The 16,787-nt window shown below is 33.9% G+C and overlaps 1 protein-coding gene across 2 annotated transcripts in view; it reads left to right on the top strand.

Annotated features, from left to right (window-relative positions):
- LOC143246665 (endoplasmic reticulum-Golgi intermediate compartment protein 3-like) overlaps nucleotides 1-16,787 on the top strand; it is a 71,486-nt gene that overhangs the window by 51,746 nt on the left and 2,953 nt on the right. For both annotated transcript variants that reach the window (XM_076493736.1, XM_076493735.1), the window contains 2 exons: nucleotides 13,622-13,758; nucleotides 15,171-15,226. In XM_076493736.1, the coding sequence (XP_076349851.1) occupies nucleotides 13,622-13,758; nucleotides 15,171-15,226 (193 nt within the window). The remainder of the gene's footprint in view (nucleotides 1-13,621; nucleotides 13,759-15,170; nucleotides 15,227-16,787) is intronic.

Below are 16,787 nucleotides of genomic sequence, written 5' to 3'. Positions count from 1 at the left end.
AAGTGTGTATTTTATCATGACTACCTCTATATAAAGTATGTTTCTAAATATCGTGTTGGTTACGTGTGTATTTTATCATGACTACCTCTATATAAAGTATGTTTCTAAATATCGTGTTCTTAAGTGTGTATTTTATCATGACTACCTCTATATAAAGTATGTTTCTAAATATCGTGTTCGTTAAGTGTGCATTTTATCAGGACTACCTCTATGAAAAGTATGTTTCTAAATATCGTGTTGGTTAAGTGTGTATTTTATCATGACTACCTCTATATAAAGTATATTTCTAAATATCGTGTTGGTTACGTGTGTATTTTATCATGACTACCTCTATATAAAGTATATTTCTAAATATCGTGTTGGTTACGTGTGTATTTTATCATGACTACCTCTATATAAAGTATGTTTCTAAATATCGTGTTGGTTAAGTGTGTATTTTATCATGACTACCTCTATATAAAGTATGTTTCTAAATATCGTGTTGGTTAAGTGTGTATTTTATCAGGACTACCTCTATATAAAGTATGTTTCTAAATATCGTGTTGGTTAAGTGTGTATTTTATCAGGACTACCTCTATATAAAGTATGTTTCTAAATATCGTGTTCGTTAAGTGTGTATTTTATCAGGACTACCTCTATATAAAGTATGTTTCTAAATATCGTGTTGGTTAAGTGTGTATTTTATCATGACTACCTCTATATAAAGTATGTTTCTAAATATCGTGTTGGTTAAGTGTGTATTTTATCATGACTACCTCTATATAAAGTATATTTCTAAATATCGTGTTCGTTAAGTGTGTATTTTATCATGACTACCTCTATATAAAGTATGTTTCTAAATATCGTGTTGGTTAAGTGTGTATTTTATCATGACTACCTCTATATAAAGTATGTTTCTAAATATCGTGTTGGTTAAGTGTGTATTTTATCATGACTACCTCTATATAAAGTATGTTTCTAAATATCGTGTTGGTTAAGTGTGTATTTTATCATGACTACCTCTACATAAAGTATGTTTCTAAATATCGTGTTGGTTAAGTGTGTATTTTATCATGACTACCTCTACATAAAGTATGTTTCTAAATATCGTGTTCGTTAAGTGTGCATTTTATCATGACTACCTCTACATAAAGTATGTTTCTAAATATCGTGTTGGTTAAGTGTGTATTTTATCAGGACTACTTCTATATAAAGTATGTTTCTAAATATCGTGTTGGTTAAGTGTGTATTTTATCATGACTACCTCTATATAAAGTATGTTTCTAAATATCGTGTTGGTTAAGTGTGTATTTTATCAGGACTACTTCTATATAAAGTATGTTTCTAAATATCGTGTTGGTTAAGTGTGTATTTTATCATGACTACCTCTATATAAAGTATGTTTCTAAATATCGTGTTGGTTAAGTGTGTATTTTATCATGACTACCTCTATATAAAGTATGTTTCTATATATCGTGTTGGTTAAGTGTGTATTTTATCATGACTACCTCTATATAAAGTATGTTTCTAAATATCGTGTTCTTAAGTGTGTATTTTATCATGACTACCTCTATATAAAGTACGTTTCTAAATATCGTGTTGGTTAAGTGTGTATTTTATCATGACTACCTCTATATAAAGTATATTTGTAAATATCGTGTTGGTTAAGTGTGTATTTTATCATGACTACCTCTATATAAAGTATATTTCTAAATATCGTGTTGGTTAAGTGTGTATTTTATCAGGACTACCTCTATATAAAGTATGTTTCTAAATATCGTGTTCGTTAAGTGTGTATTTTATCATGACTACCTCTATATAAAGTATGTTTCTAAATATCGTGTTGGTTAAGTGTGTATTTTATCATGACTACCTCTATATAAAGTATATTTGTAAATATCGTGTTGGTTAAGTGTGTATTTTATCATGACTACCTCTATATAAAGTATATTTGTAAATATCGTGTTGGTTAAGTGTGTATTTTATCATGACTACCTCTATATAAAGTATGTTTCTAAATATCGTGTTGGTTAAGTGTGTATTTTATCATGACTACCTCTATATAAAGTATATTTCTAAATATCGTGTTCGTTAAGTGTGTATTTTATCATGACTACCTCTATATAAAGTATATTTGTAAATATCGTGTTGGTTAAGTGTGTATTTTATCATGACTACCTCTATATAAAGTATATTTGTAAATATCGTGTTGGTTAAGTGTGTATTTTATCATGACTACCTCTATATAAAGTATATTTCTAAATATCGTGTTGGTTAAGTGTGTATTTTATCATGACTACCTCTATATAAAGTATGTTTCTAAATATCGTGTTCGTTAAGTGTGTATTTTATCATGACTACCTCTGTATAAAGTATGTTTCTAAATATCGTGTTCGTTAAGTGTGTGTTTTATTACTATTTATAAGGTATTTTCAGGTGTACAAGTGACTTTATAGACAAAATGTAACGGCCGCAATACCTTGAGGAAAGTTAGGAAATTCAACACGAAGTGAATCTAATAAAGTGCACCTGTGCAATAGGTTTTTTAAGTTAAACTTCAAATGTGGTCATGCATACATGTTAGCGTCATGAAGTTGTCAAAGGTGCCTATTTAAACTAAGTGAAGCTTTGAGGTTTAAAAGCTTTACTTACACTAGAAAATATAAACTACAAAGAATAATATTAAAAGTTCAATATTATTCAATATATTAATACAAGTAGGTATGAAAATACTGTCAGTCGAAGACAACATGTTCTGTTTTTCATTATTTCTGTTGCTGTTTGAAGGAGTTTTGCGTAATACTAATAGAATGAAGACTGCTACTAGGTACTACTGTCAACTAATTTTTGGGCCACTCTAATCGAACAGTGAGATTTGATCGTTTATCTTATAACGCATCCAAAGCCCAAACGGATGTGATTTTATTGTTGTTTATGGGGTCCGAACCACGAAACTTTAGATCCTCAGTACGAAACGCCAACTACTAGGCTACACTTTGTATCTGTTTACGTCGTGTAAACTGAAATAACGCGAGGTCGTGTACGTTATCTTTTTTGGACCACAAATTAAGTAATCAGTTCGTTGTTTTAAGAAGATACCACTTGAGAGAGTCAAACCAACGTTGTTTCGTGTAGATTAGGTTGTTAAACAGTTCAACAAACTGCTTAGAAGATCCCTAAGGAAAGAATAGGAGAGCTCTAAAGAAATTTTCTTTACATTTGTTTGAGCCTACTTTGAGCTTTTGATATGTTATAGCCCTGGCATGGCCGAGTGGTTAGATCGTTGGACTAGTAATCTGAAAGTCGCGGGTTCGAATCCCCGTCACACTAAACATGTTCACCCTTTTAGCCATGGAGACATTAAATATTTTGATCAATTCCACTATTCGTTAGTAAAAGAGTAGCCCAACAGTTGGCGGTAGGTGTTGGTGATTAGCTACCTTCCCTGTAGTCTTACGCTAGTAAATTAGGGACGGCTAGCGCAGATAGCCCTCGTGTATATTTGCGCGAAATTCAAAATAAACAAGCAATTGATATGTTGATACCGATTTTCTTATCCAATGAAAGTTTAGCGAGTTGATAAAAATCGAATTTTCAAGTGAACTACATAATTGTAATGAAACGATATAAATAGGTTTGAGCTAGCAAAGACGTTACTAATTACAAACAAAAAATGAAAGTGTATCACCCAAAGAAATATGACAGCGTTTGTTCTTATCTCTGTTATTTCAATGAAGATAGTAGGACAAGGATATAGAAAGACAGCACCACGTGCCTAGTATATTTAGGGCTGGTTTCATTTCTGTATCGAGTGCAAGTTCTGTTGCTCCAGTTTGCTCGCTCGTGAAGACTTGCTCTATATCCTTGAATAGGTGGCACTGATGTAAAGTTGTCGACACCAGTGTATTAATACCTGAAGGAAAAACAGTAAAAACAACACATAAATGTTAAGTGTGAAAATGACCTACTAAGAACAAATTGTACACAAAATATAAGTTAAAATTATTCTTTTAATTTCTAGTTATTATATCTGAACAACAATGTATATATATATAATTTTTACGTATAAAAAGCTTCACGCGGCTGTGTTAACGTTTTCTGAACATATATTATCAATAATTAACATATGGTTATTTAACTGTCAATTTTTTATTCGTGGTGAAGCTTAGGTAAAGTTTGAAGAATGTGAGCATGGTCTTACAAAAGCTTAGTTGTTTTTTGGTCATTTTCAAACTCGTCAACGAAGTCAGGGTGGAAATTGTATTCTGTAAAGGTGTATAAAACACTCGACTCGTAATCCGAGGGTCGCGAGTTCGAATCCCCGTCAAACCAAACATGCTCCCCCTTTCAGCTGTGGGGCGTTATAATGTGACGATCAATCCCATCATTCGTTGGTAAAAAGGGTAGCCTAAGAGTTGGCGGTAGGTGGTGATGACTAGTTGCCTTCCCTCTACTCTTACACTACTAAATTTGGGACGGCTAGTGTAGATAGCCCTCGTGTAGCTTTGTGCGAAATTCAAAATTCATAACAAACTAAACCATTTATTGGTTACCAGGTTACAGACGTGTGATAGGTGTGTCCATGAATGTAAAACTGGCTATTTTATTGTAAAAATATTGGTTTTTAAAATCCAAGAGTTAGTTGTGACCTAACGATGGTTCAAGTGCTGTTCCGTGTATCAGAAAATCCAAGGCTTGTGCCCCAATGCTGCTGAAGACACTTTGTGCTTTCAGCAGTGGGTATGTTATAAGAGTGAAAGTCAGTTCAGTATTAGATAAAATTCTAACACATTCCTTGCTTGTTTTTATTCTTTGATGTAGGTTCTGGGCTAAAATTAGATTTCCCGGATGAACCTGAGAAAACAAAGTTTTAAAGACCGAATAAGATAGCTTTTGTTTGTTTGTTTTTGAATTTCGCACAAAGCTACTCGAGGGCTATCTACACTAGCCGTCCCTAATTTTGCGGTGTAAGACTAGAGGGAAGGCAGCTAGTTATCACCACCCACCGCCAACTCTTGGGCTACTCTTTTATTAACGAATAGTGGGATTGACCGTTACATTATAACGCCCCCACGGCTGAAAGGGCGAGTATGTTTGGCGCGACGGGGATGCGAACCCGCGACCCTCGGATTACGAGTCGCACGCCTTAACGCGCTTGGCAATGCCGGGCCAAGATAGCTTTAAAGACGGAATAGCAGATTTCTAATGAACATATAAGATATCTCTAGTGCACCAAAAGCTAGGGGGTTACACTCCACAACAAACGTTTACACCAGCATGAAAGAGATGAATCCATTGACCTCATAAAACGATGACAGAGACTGTCTCTCATACACTATCGGACAGACAGACAGCTAGAAGTTGTGGCCAACGGATATAGACATTAAATAACCCATTTTATTTCGGACTGTTGAATCTAAGAAACTGTCCTTTAGAATTTATGGACAACAAAAATAGAGTTGAATAGTCAGTCGATTGTTGTTAGGCACAAAGATGCACAATGAACTTTGTTCTGCCCACCGCGGGTCTCGAAACTCGATTTTTAGCCTACAGATTTAAGCACTGAGCAAGAAAGAGAAATACCTCGTGCGGAAATTCTTAAGAGAGAGACACATGTTCATTGTTTGTATGTCTTCTGTGGTGTAAATATTCGCCATCGAACTTGAGCTTCGAGTTCGTGTTTGGGGTGGGGGGGTCTAAACGTCCATATGAGAATATGTAAACGTGTTTTTAATATGTTTATTTCCATGGGTTTTTGACATACTGAAGCTTCATGATCGACTAACTGATACATATTTCATGGTCTGGCACTTCTTTAGTGGTGGTAATCGCGATTTAAAAAGCAAAAAACATCCACTTCCTTAGAACACTTTTCACAGCTCATTTGAGCGTAAGGCATAATATTTTTGTATATTTTGATACATTACTTGAGACGGGACCTTTCAGTTGTGTAATATTTTAGGTTTAATTTAAATTTATCTTCAAAGTTCTTTCTTGGTGAAGTTAACGTCTAGCATAAGAGACTCTTGATGCAACACTCGAGACGTTGTTTTCTAGCAAACATGCACGTGCCACTCGTGAAACTTTGTAATGTAAGATAAACGATACTCCAAGTGGTAGAACATAAGTCGGGGATGTGGTGTATTACAGACCTCAATGGGTGGCTCAAAATTTCGGGAGGTACTTTATTAGAAAAGAAGTGGTGATTTGAATTGAAGAAGTGCTATACCCCCGTACCCACCCCCTCACTCTGTGGAAACAAGACGCGTCTTTCTGCGCTTAAAATACTGTCATGTAAGACAAACAGTACGCATGTTCCCGTTCTTGAAACACTGTAATGTAAGACAAACAGTGTTCATGTTCCCGTTCTTGAAACACTGTAATGTAAGACAAACAGTGCTCATGTTCCCGTTCTTGAAACACTGTAATGTAAGACAAACAGTGTTCATGTTCCCGTTCTTGAAACACTGTAATGTAAGACAAACAGTACTCATGTTCCCATCCTTGAGACACTGTAATGTAAGACAAACAGTACGCATGTTCCCGTTCTTGAAACACTGTAATGTAAGACAAACAGTACTCTTGTTCCCGTTTTTGAAACACTGTAATGTAAGACAAACAGTACTCATGTTCCCATCCTTGAGACACTGAAATGTAAGACAAACAGTACTCATGTTCCCATCCTTGATACACTGTAATGTAAGACAAACAGTACTCATGTTCCCATCCTTGATACACTGTAATGTAAGACAAACAGTGTTCATGTTCCCGTTCTTGAAACACTGTAACGTAAGACAAACAGTGCTCATGTTTCCGTTCTTGAAACACTGTAACGTAAGACAAACAGTGTTCATGTTCCCGTTCTTGAAACACTGTAATGTAAGACAAACAGTACTCATGTTCCCATCCTTGAGACACTGTAATGTAAGACAAACAGTGTTCATGTTACCATCCTTGAAACACTGTAATGTAAGACAAACAGTGTTCATGTTCCCGTTCTTGAAACACTGTAATGTAAGACAAACAGTACTCTTGTTCCCATCCTTGAGACACTGTAATGTAAGACAAACAGTACGCATGTTCCCGTTCTTGAAACACTGTAATGTAAGACAAACAGTACTCATGTTCCCGTTTTTGAAACACTGTAATGTAAGACAAACAGTACTCATGTTCCCATCCTTGAGACACTGAAATGTAAAACAAACAGTGCGCATGTTCCCATCCTTGAGACACTGTAATGTAAGACAAACAGTGCGCATGTTCCCATCCTTGATACACTGTAATGTAAGACAAACAGTGTTCATGTTCCCGTTCTTGAAACACTGTAATGTAAGACAAACAGTGCTCATGTTCCCGTTCTTGAAACACTGTAATGTAAGACAAACAGTGTGCATGTTCCCATCCTTGAAACACTGTAATGTAAGACAAACAGTGTTCATGTTCCCGTTCTTGAAACACTGTAATGTAAGACAAACAGTGTTCATGTTCCCATCCTTGAAACACTGTAATGTAAGACAAACAGTGCTCATGTTCCCATCCTTGAGACATTGTAATGTAAGACAAACAGTGTTCATGCTCCCGTTCTTGAAACACTGTAATGTAAGACAAACAGTGTTCATGTTCCCGTTCTTGAAACACTGTAATGTAAGACAAACAGTGTTCATGCTCCCGTTCTTGAAACACTGTAATGTAAGACAAACAGTGTTCATGTTCCCGTTCTTGAAACACTGTAATGTAAGACAAACAGTGTTCATGTTCCCGTTCTTGAAACACTGTAATGTAAGACAAACAGTGTTCATGTTCCCATCCTTGAAACACTGTAATGTAAGACAAACAGTGTTCATGTTCCTGTTCTTGAAACACTGTAATGTAAGACAAACAGTGTTCATGTTCCCGTTCTTGAAACACTGTAATGTAAGACAAACAGTGCTCATGTTCCCATCCTTGAGACACTGTAATGTAAGACAAACAGTGTTCATGTTCCTATCCTTGAAACACTGTAATGTAAGACAAACAGTGTTCATGTTCCCGTTCTTGAAACACTGTAATGTAAGACAAACAGTGTTCATGTTCCTATCCTTGAAACACTGTAATGTAAGACAAACAGTGTTCATGTTCCCGTTCTTGAAACACTGTAATGTAAGACAAACAGTGTTCATGTTCCTGTTCTTGAAACACTGTAATGTAAGACAAACAGTGTTCATGTTCCTATCCTTGAAACACTGTAAGGTAAGACAAACAGTGTTCATGTTCCCGTTCTTGAAACACTGTAATGTAAGACAAACAGTGTTCATGTTCCCGTTCTTGAAACACTGTAATGTAAGACAAACAGTACTCATGTTCCCATCCTTGAGACACTGTAATGTAAGACAAACAGTACGCATGTTCCCGTTCTTGAAACACTGTAATGTAAGACAAACAGTGTTCATGTTCCCGTTTTGAAACACTGTAATGTAAGACAAACAGTGTTCATGTTCCCATCCTTGAAACACTGTAATGTAAGACAAACAGTGCTCATGTTCCCATCCTTGAAACACTGTAATGTAAGACAAACAGTGTTCATGTTCCCATCCTTGAAACACTGTAATGTAAGACAAACATGTTCCCATCCTTGAAACACTGTAATGTAAGACAAACAGTGCTCATGTTCCCATTCTTGAAACACTGTAATGTAAGACAAACAGTGTTCATGTTCCCATCCTTGAAACACTGTAATGTAAGACAAACAGTGTTCATGTTCCCGTTCTTGAAACACTGTAATGTAAGACAAACAGTGCTCATGTTCCCGTTCTTGAAACACTGTAATGTAAGACAAACAGTGTGCATGTTCCCATCCTTGAAACACTGTAATGTAAGACAAACATTGTTCATGTTCCCGTTCTTGAAACACTGCAATGTGAGACAAACAGTGTTCATGTTCCTATCCTTGAAACACTGTAATGTAAGACAAACAGTGTTCATGTTCCCGTTCTTGAAACACTGTAATGTAAGACAAACAGTGTTCATGTTCTCGTTTTTGAAACACTGTAATGTAAGACAAACAGTGTTCATGTTCCTATCCTTGAAACACTGTAATGTAAGACAAACAGTGTTCATGTTCCCGTTCTTGAAACACTGTAATATAAGACAAACAGTGCTCATGTTCCCATCCTTGAGACACTGTAATGTAAGACAAACAGTGTTCATGTTCCTATCCTTGAAACACTGTAATGTAAGACAAACAGTGCTCATGTTTCCGTTCTTGAAACACTGTAATGTAGGACAAACAGTGTTCATGTTCCTATCCTTGAAACACTGTAATGTAAGACAAACAGTGTTCATGTTCCCGTTCTTGAAACACTGTAATGTAAGACAAACAGTGTTCATGTTCCTATCCTTGAAACACTGTAATGTAAGACAAACAGTGTTCATGTTCCCGTTCTTGAAACACTGTAATGTAAGACAAACAGTGTTCATGTTCCTATCCTTGAAACACTGTAATGTAAGACAAACAGTGTTCATGTTCCCGTTCTTGAAACACTGTAATATAAGACAAACAGTGCTCATGTTCCCATCCTTGAGACACTGTAATGTAAGACAAACAGTGTTCATGTTCCTATCCTTGAAACACTGTAATGTAAAACAAACAGTGCTCATGTTTCCGTTCTTGAAACACTGTAATGTAGGAAAAACAGTACTCATGTTCCCATCCTTGAGACATTGTAATGTAAGACAAACAGTGTTCATGTTCCCGTTCTTGAAACACTGTAATGTAAGACAAACAGTGTTCATGTTCCCGTTCTTGAAACACTGTAATGTAAGACAAACAGTGTTCATGTTCCCGTTCTTGAAACACTGTAATGTAAGACAAACAGTACTCATGTTCCCATCCTTGAGACATTGTAATGTAAGACAAACAGTGTTCATGCTCCTGTTCTTGAAACACTGTAATGTAAGACAAACAGTACTCATGTTCCCATCCTTGAGACACTGTAATGTAAGACAAATTGTGTGCATGTTCCCATCCTTGAAACACTGTAATGTAAGACAAACAGTGTGCATGTTCCCGTCCTTGAAACAATCCATAAGATAATGTGCCTTTGAAGAGGAATAAAAAGAATTATCCTTTATGATAATCTGGGTTGGATGTCTTATTATTCACATAGTATTTATCATAATCGAGATATGGATTTCTCTGTTGAATTATTACACCATTTAACAAAAGTTTTGTACCTGGATAGTATGTGTTATTTCTTAATTGCTTATGTTGTAAAAGTACAGAAAGTGGCCATTATTCTCTTCAAACTTTGCTTTTGTGATCTGGATAATGAAATTTAGAAATTAACCTATTTTCTATGTAAAAACTGACACATTTGCACATTTTCATTTACATAATGTCTGAATAAAACAACATATGAATCAAGATTTACATGTATTTATACCAAAGTTATACAAAAATGTTTAGAAGTGAGTAGTTTTTCGAGATTTGCGACTGCAATATAAATCACTTTCACGTATCAGCCCCCAAATATCGTCTCCCATCATGTTTTTGTTATACACTCCCAGGTCACAAAAGCAAAGTTTGAAGAGAAAAATAGGTCTTTTTCCATTTACTTTAGGCATAAGCAACCGGGAAATAACACTTTCTGCCCAGGAACAAGAAAAAGTAAAAATTTTGTTACATTGTGTAATTGTTTGTGTAAATAACAACAGATAATACAGCAGTTTGAAAGACTTGTTTTATGTGAAATGAAAGTGCACTAACCATGGGTTCACTTTCTGAAATGTGAAGTTCATGCAATTCTTAAGCTCGGTTTGGAAGATTGTAGGAAAAACATCTGAAATTTTTAAAGACTGATCCTGTGCTTGTGTGTAAAGTTTATTTTGACCTAGTCAGAGGTTTCAATAAGATTTTGACATATAGTAGTCGTTTTACATTCACTGCATTTGTGGCATCTAAAAAGAAACATGAAGAGGTTTTCAAGTTTCTCAGAAACTGCCTCCTTTCATTTGTTGTTAAGATGGTTCCACCCTAAATTCTTTTGATTCTTGTCCACTCGACAAGGGTGTAACATTTGTTAAAATGAATTGTTCTTCCTGGGAACGAGACACATCACAATACATCAGCAAGAAAGTAAAGCTTCAATTCTGTGAAGCTAATTTCATCAAAATTTATATCATCATAACTGGTTTGCTTTCAAAGTTGAACCACGTCATCATTAGAACATTTCAAAAAACAAACTGCTCAGAAGAACTAACATAATAATTTAATAAGCAGATAATTTTTGCCATCGACAACACAAACTTAAGTAACAAAAACTTAAGAATTCTTCATGGATGGTTGTGATTAAAACTTGTCATTATTCTGACTGAAGTTTATCTTCAAGTGAAGCACTCCACTTGTTAAGTTGTTATGATATTGTAACATGGCACTTGACATGAGATGACTGAAAACATATTTAAATCTCTTAACAATAACAATTAAACAACATATTAAACATTTCTGGATCTCAAAAAGAAATTATCATAATATATTGTAGGTGAATTGTTACAGTCTTTGTAAAGACAAAAATCTGTATTATAATTTTTATAGAAATAATACTCACAGCACTCTTGCTTCTGAAAACAATGTTGGAAAATCATTAGGTTTTGGTTTATGTAGAAGTGAATTTTTAAAGGTCATGAAACTTGTAGAGAAGTTCAAAAGGTAAAAGTTACAGAGTAAAGTTGTGCAAGGCAGGTTATAGTTCAAGGTCACATTGTTTATTTGATATCTGGCAAGTTTAAGATGGATCTTAGAGAGGTTTGGTTTCATAAGTAAAACATTTGAAAGGAAAGTCACAGAGATGTTATTTTCCATGTGACACATTTCATAACAAGAAGTCATGGTGGTTGAAAGGTCTTAGATAATGAATGTGTGACAGAATCATGGATTTTATTTTAATATGTGATGTATTATAAGTTAAGATCATGTATGTGTTCTAATGTGTGCTACACTATAAATCAGAATCATGGAGATGTTCTAATGTGTAACACATCGTAAGTCAAAAGTCATGTAGTTGTTTTCATTGTGACATGCTGGAAGGCTGGATAAATTAGGTGTTTTAACATGTAATACACTATACGACAGAGTCATGGAGATGTTTCACATTCTATACTTCATGATTATGGAGATGTTTCAATGTGTAACATGCTAAACTTCAGGATCATGTAGATGTTTTAATGTGTGACATGCTATACTTCAGGATCATGAAGATGTTTTAATGTGTGACATGCTATACTTCAGGATCATGGAGATGTTTTAATGTGTAACATGCTATACTTCAGGATCATGTAGATGTTTTAATGTGTAACATGCTATACTTCATGATCATGTAGATGTTTTGATGTGTGACATGCTAAACTTCAGGACCATGGAGATGTTTCACATGTTTTACATCAGGATCATGGAGATGTTTTGATGTGTGACATGCTATACTTCAGGATCATGAAGATGTTTTAATGTGTGACATACTATACTTCAGGATCATGTAGATGTTTTAATGTGTAACATGCTATACTTCAGGATCATGTAGATGTTTTAATGTGTGACATGCTATACTTCAGGATCATGTAGATGTTTTAATGTGTGACATGCTATACTTCAGGATCATGTAGATGTTTTAATGTGTGACATGCTATACTTCAGGATCATGTAGATGTTTTAATGTGTGACATGCTATACTTCAGGATCATGTAGATGTTTTGATGTGTAACATGCTATACTTCAGGATCATGTAGATGTTTTAATGTGTGACATGCTATACTTCAGGATCATGTAGATGTTTTAATGTGTGACATGCTATACTTCAGGATCATGTAGATGTTTTAATGTGTGACATGCTATACGTCAGGATGTTTTGATAGTCACTACCTAACCAGAAACACAGATGTGATAATAGGGGCAGCCAAGATAGGGCTAAGTGAACAACCTTAAGGAATGAAACTTACACTTAGATAAGAATTGTAATGTGTTTGTGATTAGATATCATAACATGTTGTCAATATGCACCAACAAACCACACCAGGTAGGAAAGTGACACTGGATAGTAACCCATATTAGCTTTAAAATCACAACCCTTTTATTTGTAACAGAGCTATACTTTACAGAATCAACTAGATTCTTTAAGATATGGGATGGTAGTTTTTCCTGTCTAAAACATTGTTAATAGCTTCCTTTTTAGAAACACCACGGAATTTAGAATGACAGTTTTTTGTCATCACCACAATGCACTCAATACAGCTGAATCAAGTATACTTATGATTCTGTTGAAAACTTGAGCTAGAAACTACTAATCTAGTTTGTTTGGCTTAATCATTATTTATATATCTGCCTATTCTTTCACCTTGTAGTTTTGCTGCTCTAAATTAGCCATTTTAATATGAATGATAAAACCTAAACAAGGTTGAATGATTGAAAAGCACTAACCAGAAAATCTTTCCCATCCTCAATTCTTATAAAGATTTACTTAATAGTTGTCCTAACCACCAGTGTATTATGGTTAGGTAATTATAGTGAGTTAATATATATCCAAGTATCTCTTGATGTAGATACTACTATAATATTCATTATGTTTTACAAATATAGCAAATCTTTATAGTAACATTCACTAACTACTTGCAGACTCTTCACACTAACCAGTTTGCAGTGACTAGACATCAGAAACCAGTAGGCTCATTCACAGGAGAACAAGGGTTACCTGGAATGTTTGTCACCTATGAGCTTGCTCCAATGATGGTGAAATATTCGGAGAAACAAAAGTATGTTCACATGTTTATGTTTCAAAAATAAATATTTTTTTTGCTTTTTAAAGAACAGTAGTGGAATAAACTTGTTTGAATATCAATGTGCTCCTAGTTATAGTTAGAGTAAGGTATTGAAATATATGTCACCAGATGCTTATGAGAAGTTGAATGCAATGAACAAACAGTAATATCTAATACAAAGCAAGAACTTACAGCATTATTAGTTACTACCAAAGACTGTTTAATAAATTGTAAAACGTACTTTTAGCAAATATTTTTTTATCTTTGAGAGCATAAGTATTTTGTTACACTGAGGTGGTTATAATGAATTCATACATGAAATACAAGTCCTTTAACATGTTGATTAATAATAGAAATGTTGCCCAAGTGACTGTAAATTTCATAATAAATCTTATTGGTCCATCAAAAAATAAGATGTTTTAATTGGTTTAGAGACCCTGGAAAGAGAGAGAGAGAAATGAGGAAGAATGAGTGAAAGGTGAAACAAACATTGCACCTTAATAAAATATAAAATTTATTTGTAATAAGATATTCAGTAATGAATAATAAAATGAAACAGAGGTTTAGGAACGTGTATACTGAGGGTGAATTGTTTTTTGTAAGAACAACTGTTTAGAATTCATGCTGTCCTTAGAACACTTCTTCCATCATTGGTCATGTTATCTGATGGCCATGAGAATGCATAACAGTGCTGCAATTTTGCAGTAAGCATCTTCTGCAGAAGATGGTTATTTAATTAGTTAATAAAGCAATACTGATCTCAAAATTTCTCAAGTTCAAATTATTAACAATACCCTATTTTATTTTATAAATTTAGTTGTTTTTATATATTTGTAATAAAAATAAAACTTTCCTTGTCAGTGAAAAAACAAGAGAAATAGTTGTTTTATTATTACATCATTATAAAGACAGGCCTGAAATTTATGATTATACTTACCACATGTCAGCTAACATTCTCACAAGTTTTGGTTTTGTCTTAGCAATCTTTCAGCTCAATAGTATCATTTAGGTTTTAGTCAGTTGTCATACATTTCACACAGTAGCACTGTGTTCTGGTTTAGTCAGGTTTTGGACCTTGTTTTGATATATTTGATAAACTGACAACCAGTTTTTATAAACCTTCAGAACTTTGTTTTTATTATCTTCTTGTGTCTGATGCATATCACGTTTAAATTATCTCACACTCTCGGCATTTAATATTTTATCTTGTAACCTTTATACTGTTTTCAGATGCACACTTACAACATAGTGTGCTTGTTTTTTAGTTCTAATGAGTAGGAAAATATTTAATTAAAAAGTAAAAGTTTTGAATGAATGCACTTGTTGAAAATGTCTGTAGTTCATATTGTGTAAATTAATTAAACCTAGTGTGTCTCGTCTAATCAGGTGTTGTGTTCACATTGTAGGTCATTCTTTCATTTTTTGACCAGTGTTTGTGCAATTATTGGTGGTGTCTTCACAGGTAAGTATTTTTTATTTTGTCATAATTTATGTGAAAGTGCAATTGAAGATTTACCATAAAAATAGTTGTATAATTTAACTCATACGAAAACTGTGTGTGAAAACTATTGATAAGAAATAAACACACAGAACTTAACAAACAAAAAACGTTTCATTATGATTTTACATTCATGTTCATCTATTGATGTATTTTACTCTGAAAATGACAGGTTCAAATTCTATTACTCTATATGTATGTGGAACCTGTTTTGTTTTATGTATGTGGAACCTGTTTTGTTTTATATGTATGTGGAACCTGTTTTGTTTTATGTATGTAGAACCTGTTTTGTTTTATATGTATGTGGAACCTGTTTTGTTTTATATGTATGTGGAACCTGTTTTGTTTTATGTATGTGGAACCTGTTTTGTTTTATATGTATGTGGAACCTGTTTTGTTTTATGTATGTGGAACCTGTTTTGTTTTATATGTATGTGGAACCTATTTTATTTTATATGTATGTGGAACCTGTTTTGTTTTATATGTATGTGGAACCTGTTTTGTTTTATATGTATGGGGAACCTGTTTTGTTATATATGTATGGGGAACCTGTTTTGTTTTATATGTATGTGGAACCTGTTTTGTTTTATATGTATGGGGAACCTGTTTTGTTTTATATGTATGGGGAACCTGTTTTGTTTTATATGTATGTGGAACCTGTTTTGTTTGTATATGTATGTGGAACCCGTTTTGTTTGTATATGTATGTGGAACCCGTTTTGTTTTATATGTATGGGGAACCCGTTTTGTTTTATATGTATGGGGAACCCGTTTTGTTTTATATGTATGGGGAACCCGTTTTGTTTTATATGTATGGGGAACCCGTTTTGTTTTATATGTATGTGGAACCTGTTTTGTTTTATATGTATGTGGAACCTGTTTTGTTTTATATGTATGGGAACCTGTTTTGTATTTGTTTTATATGTATGTGGAACCTGTTTTGTTTTATATGTATGGGGAACCTGTTTTGTTCTATATGTATGTGGATCCTGTTTTGTTTTATATGTATGGGGAACATGTTTTGTTTTATATGTATGGGGAACCTGTTTTGTTTTATATGTATGGGGAAACTGTTTTGTTTGTATATGTATGTGGAACCTGTTTTGTTTGTATATGTATGTGGAACCTGTTTTGTTTTATATGTATGGGGAACCTGTTTTGTTTTATATGTATGTGGAACCTGTTTTATGTATGTGGAACCTGTTTTGTTTTATATGTATGGGGAACCTGTTTTGTTATATATGTATGGGGAACCTGTTTTGTTTTATATGTATGGGGAACATGTTTTGTTTTATATGTATGTGGAACCTGTTTTGTTTTATATGTATGGGGAACCTGTTTTGTTTTATATGTATGTGGAACCCATTTTGTTTGTATATGTATGTGGAACCCGTTTTGTTTTATATGTATGGGGAACCTGTTTTGTTTTATATGGATGTGGAACCTGTTTTGTTTGTATATCTTTTGTTCTTAATATTCTTTATTGTTATTCTTGTGAATGAAGTTACCGTCTTGTGTTTTAAAGA

This window comes from Tachypleus tridentatus, chromosome 3, assembly GCF_004210375.1.
Source record: "Tachypleus tridentatus isolate NWPU-2018 chromosome 3, ASM421037v1, whole genome shotgun sequence".
Taxonomy (NCBI): domain Eukaryota; kingdom Metazoa; phylum Arthropoda; class Merostomata; order Xiphosura; family Limulidae; genus Tachypleus; species Tachypleus tridentatus.
Note: the sequence above shows the minus strand (reverse complement) of the source record. Positions and strands in the feature narration are given on the sequence as shown.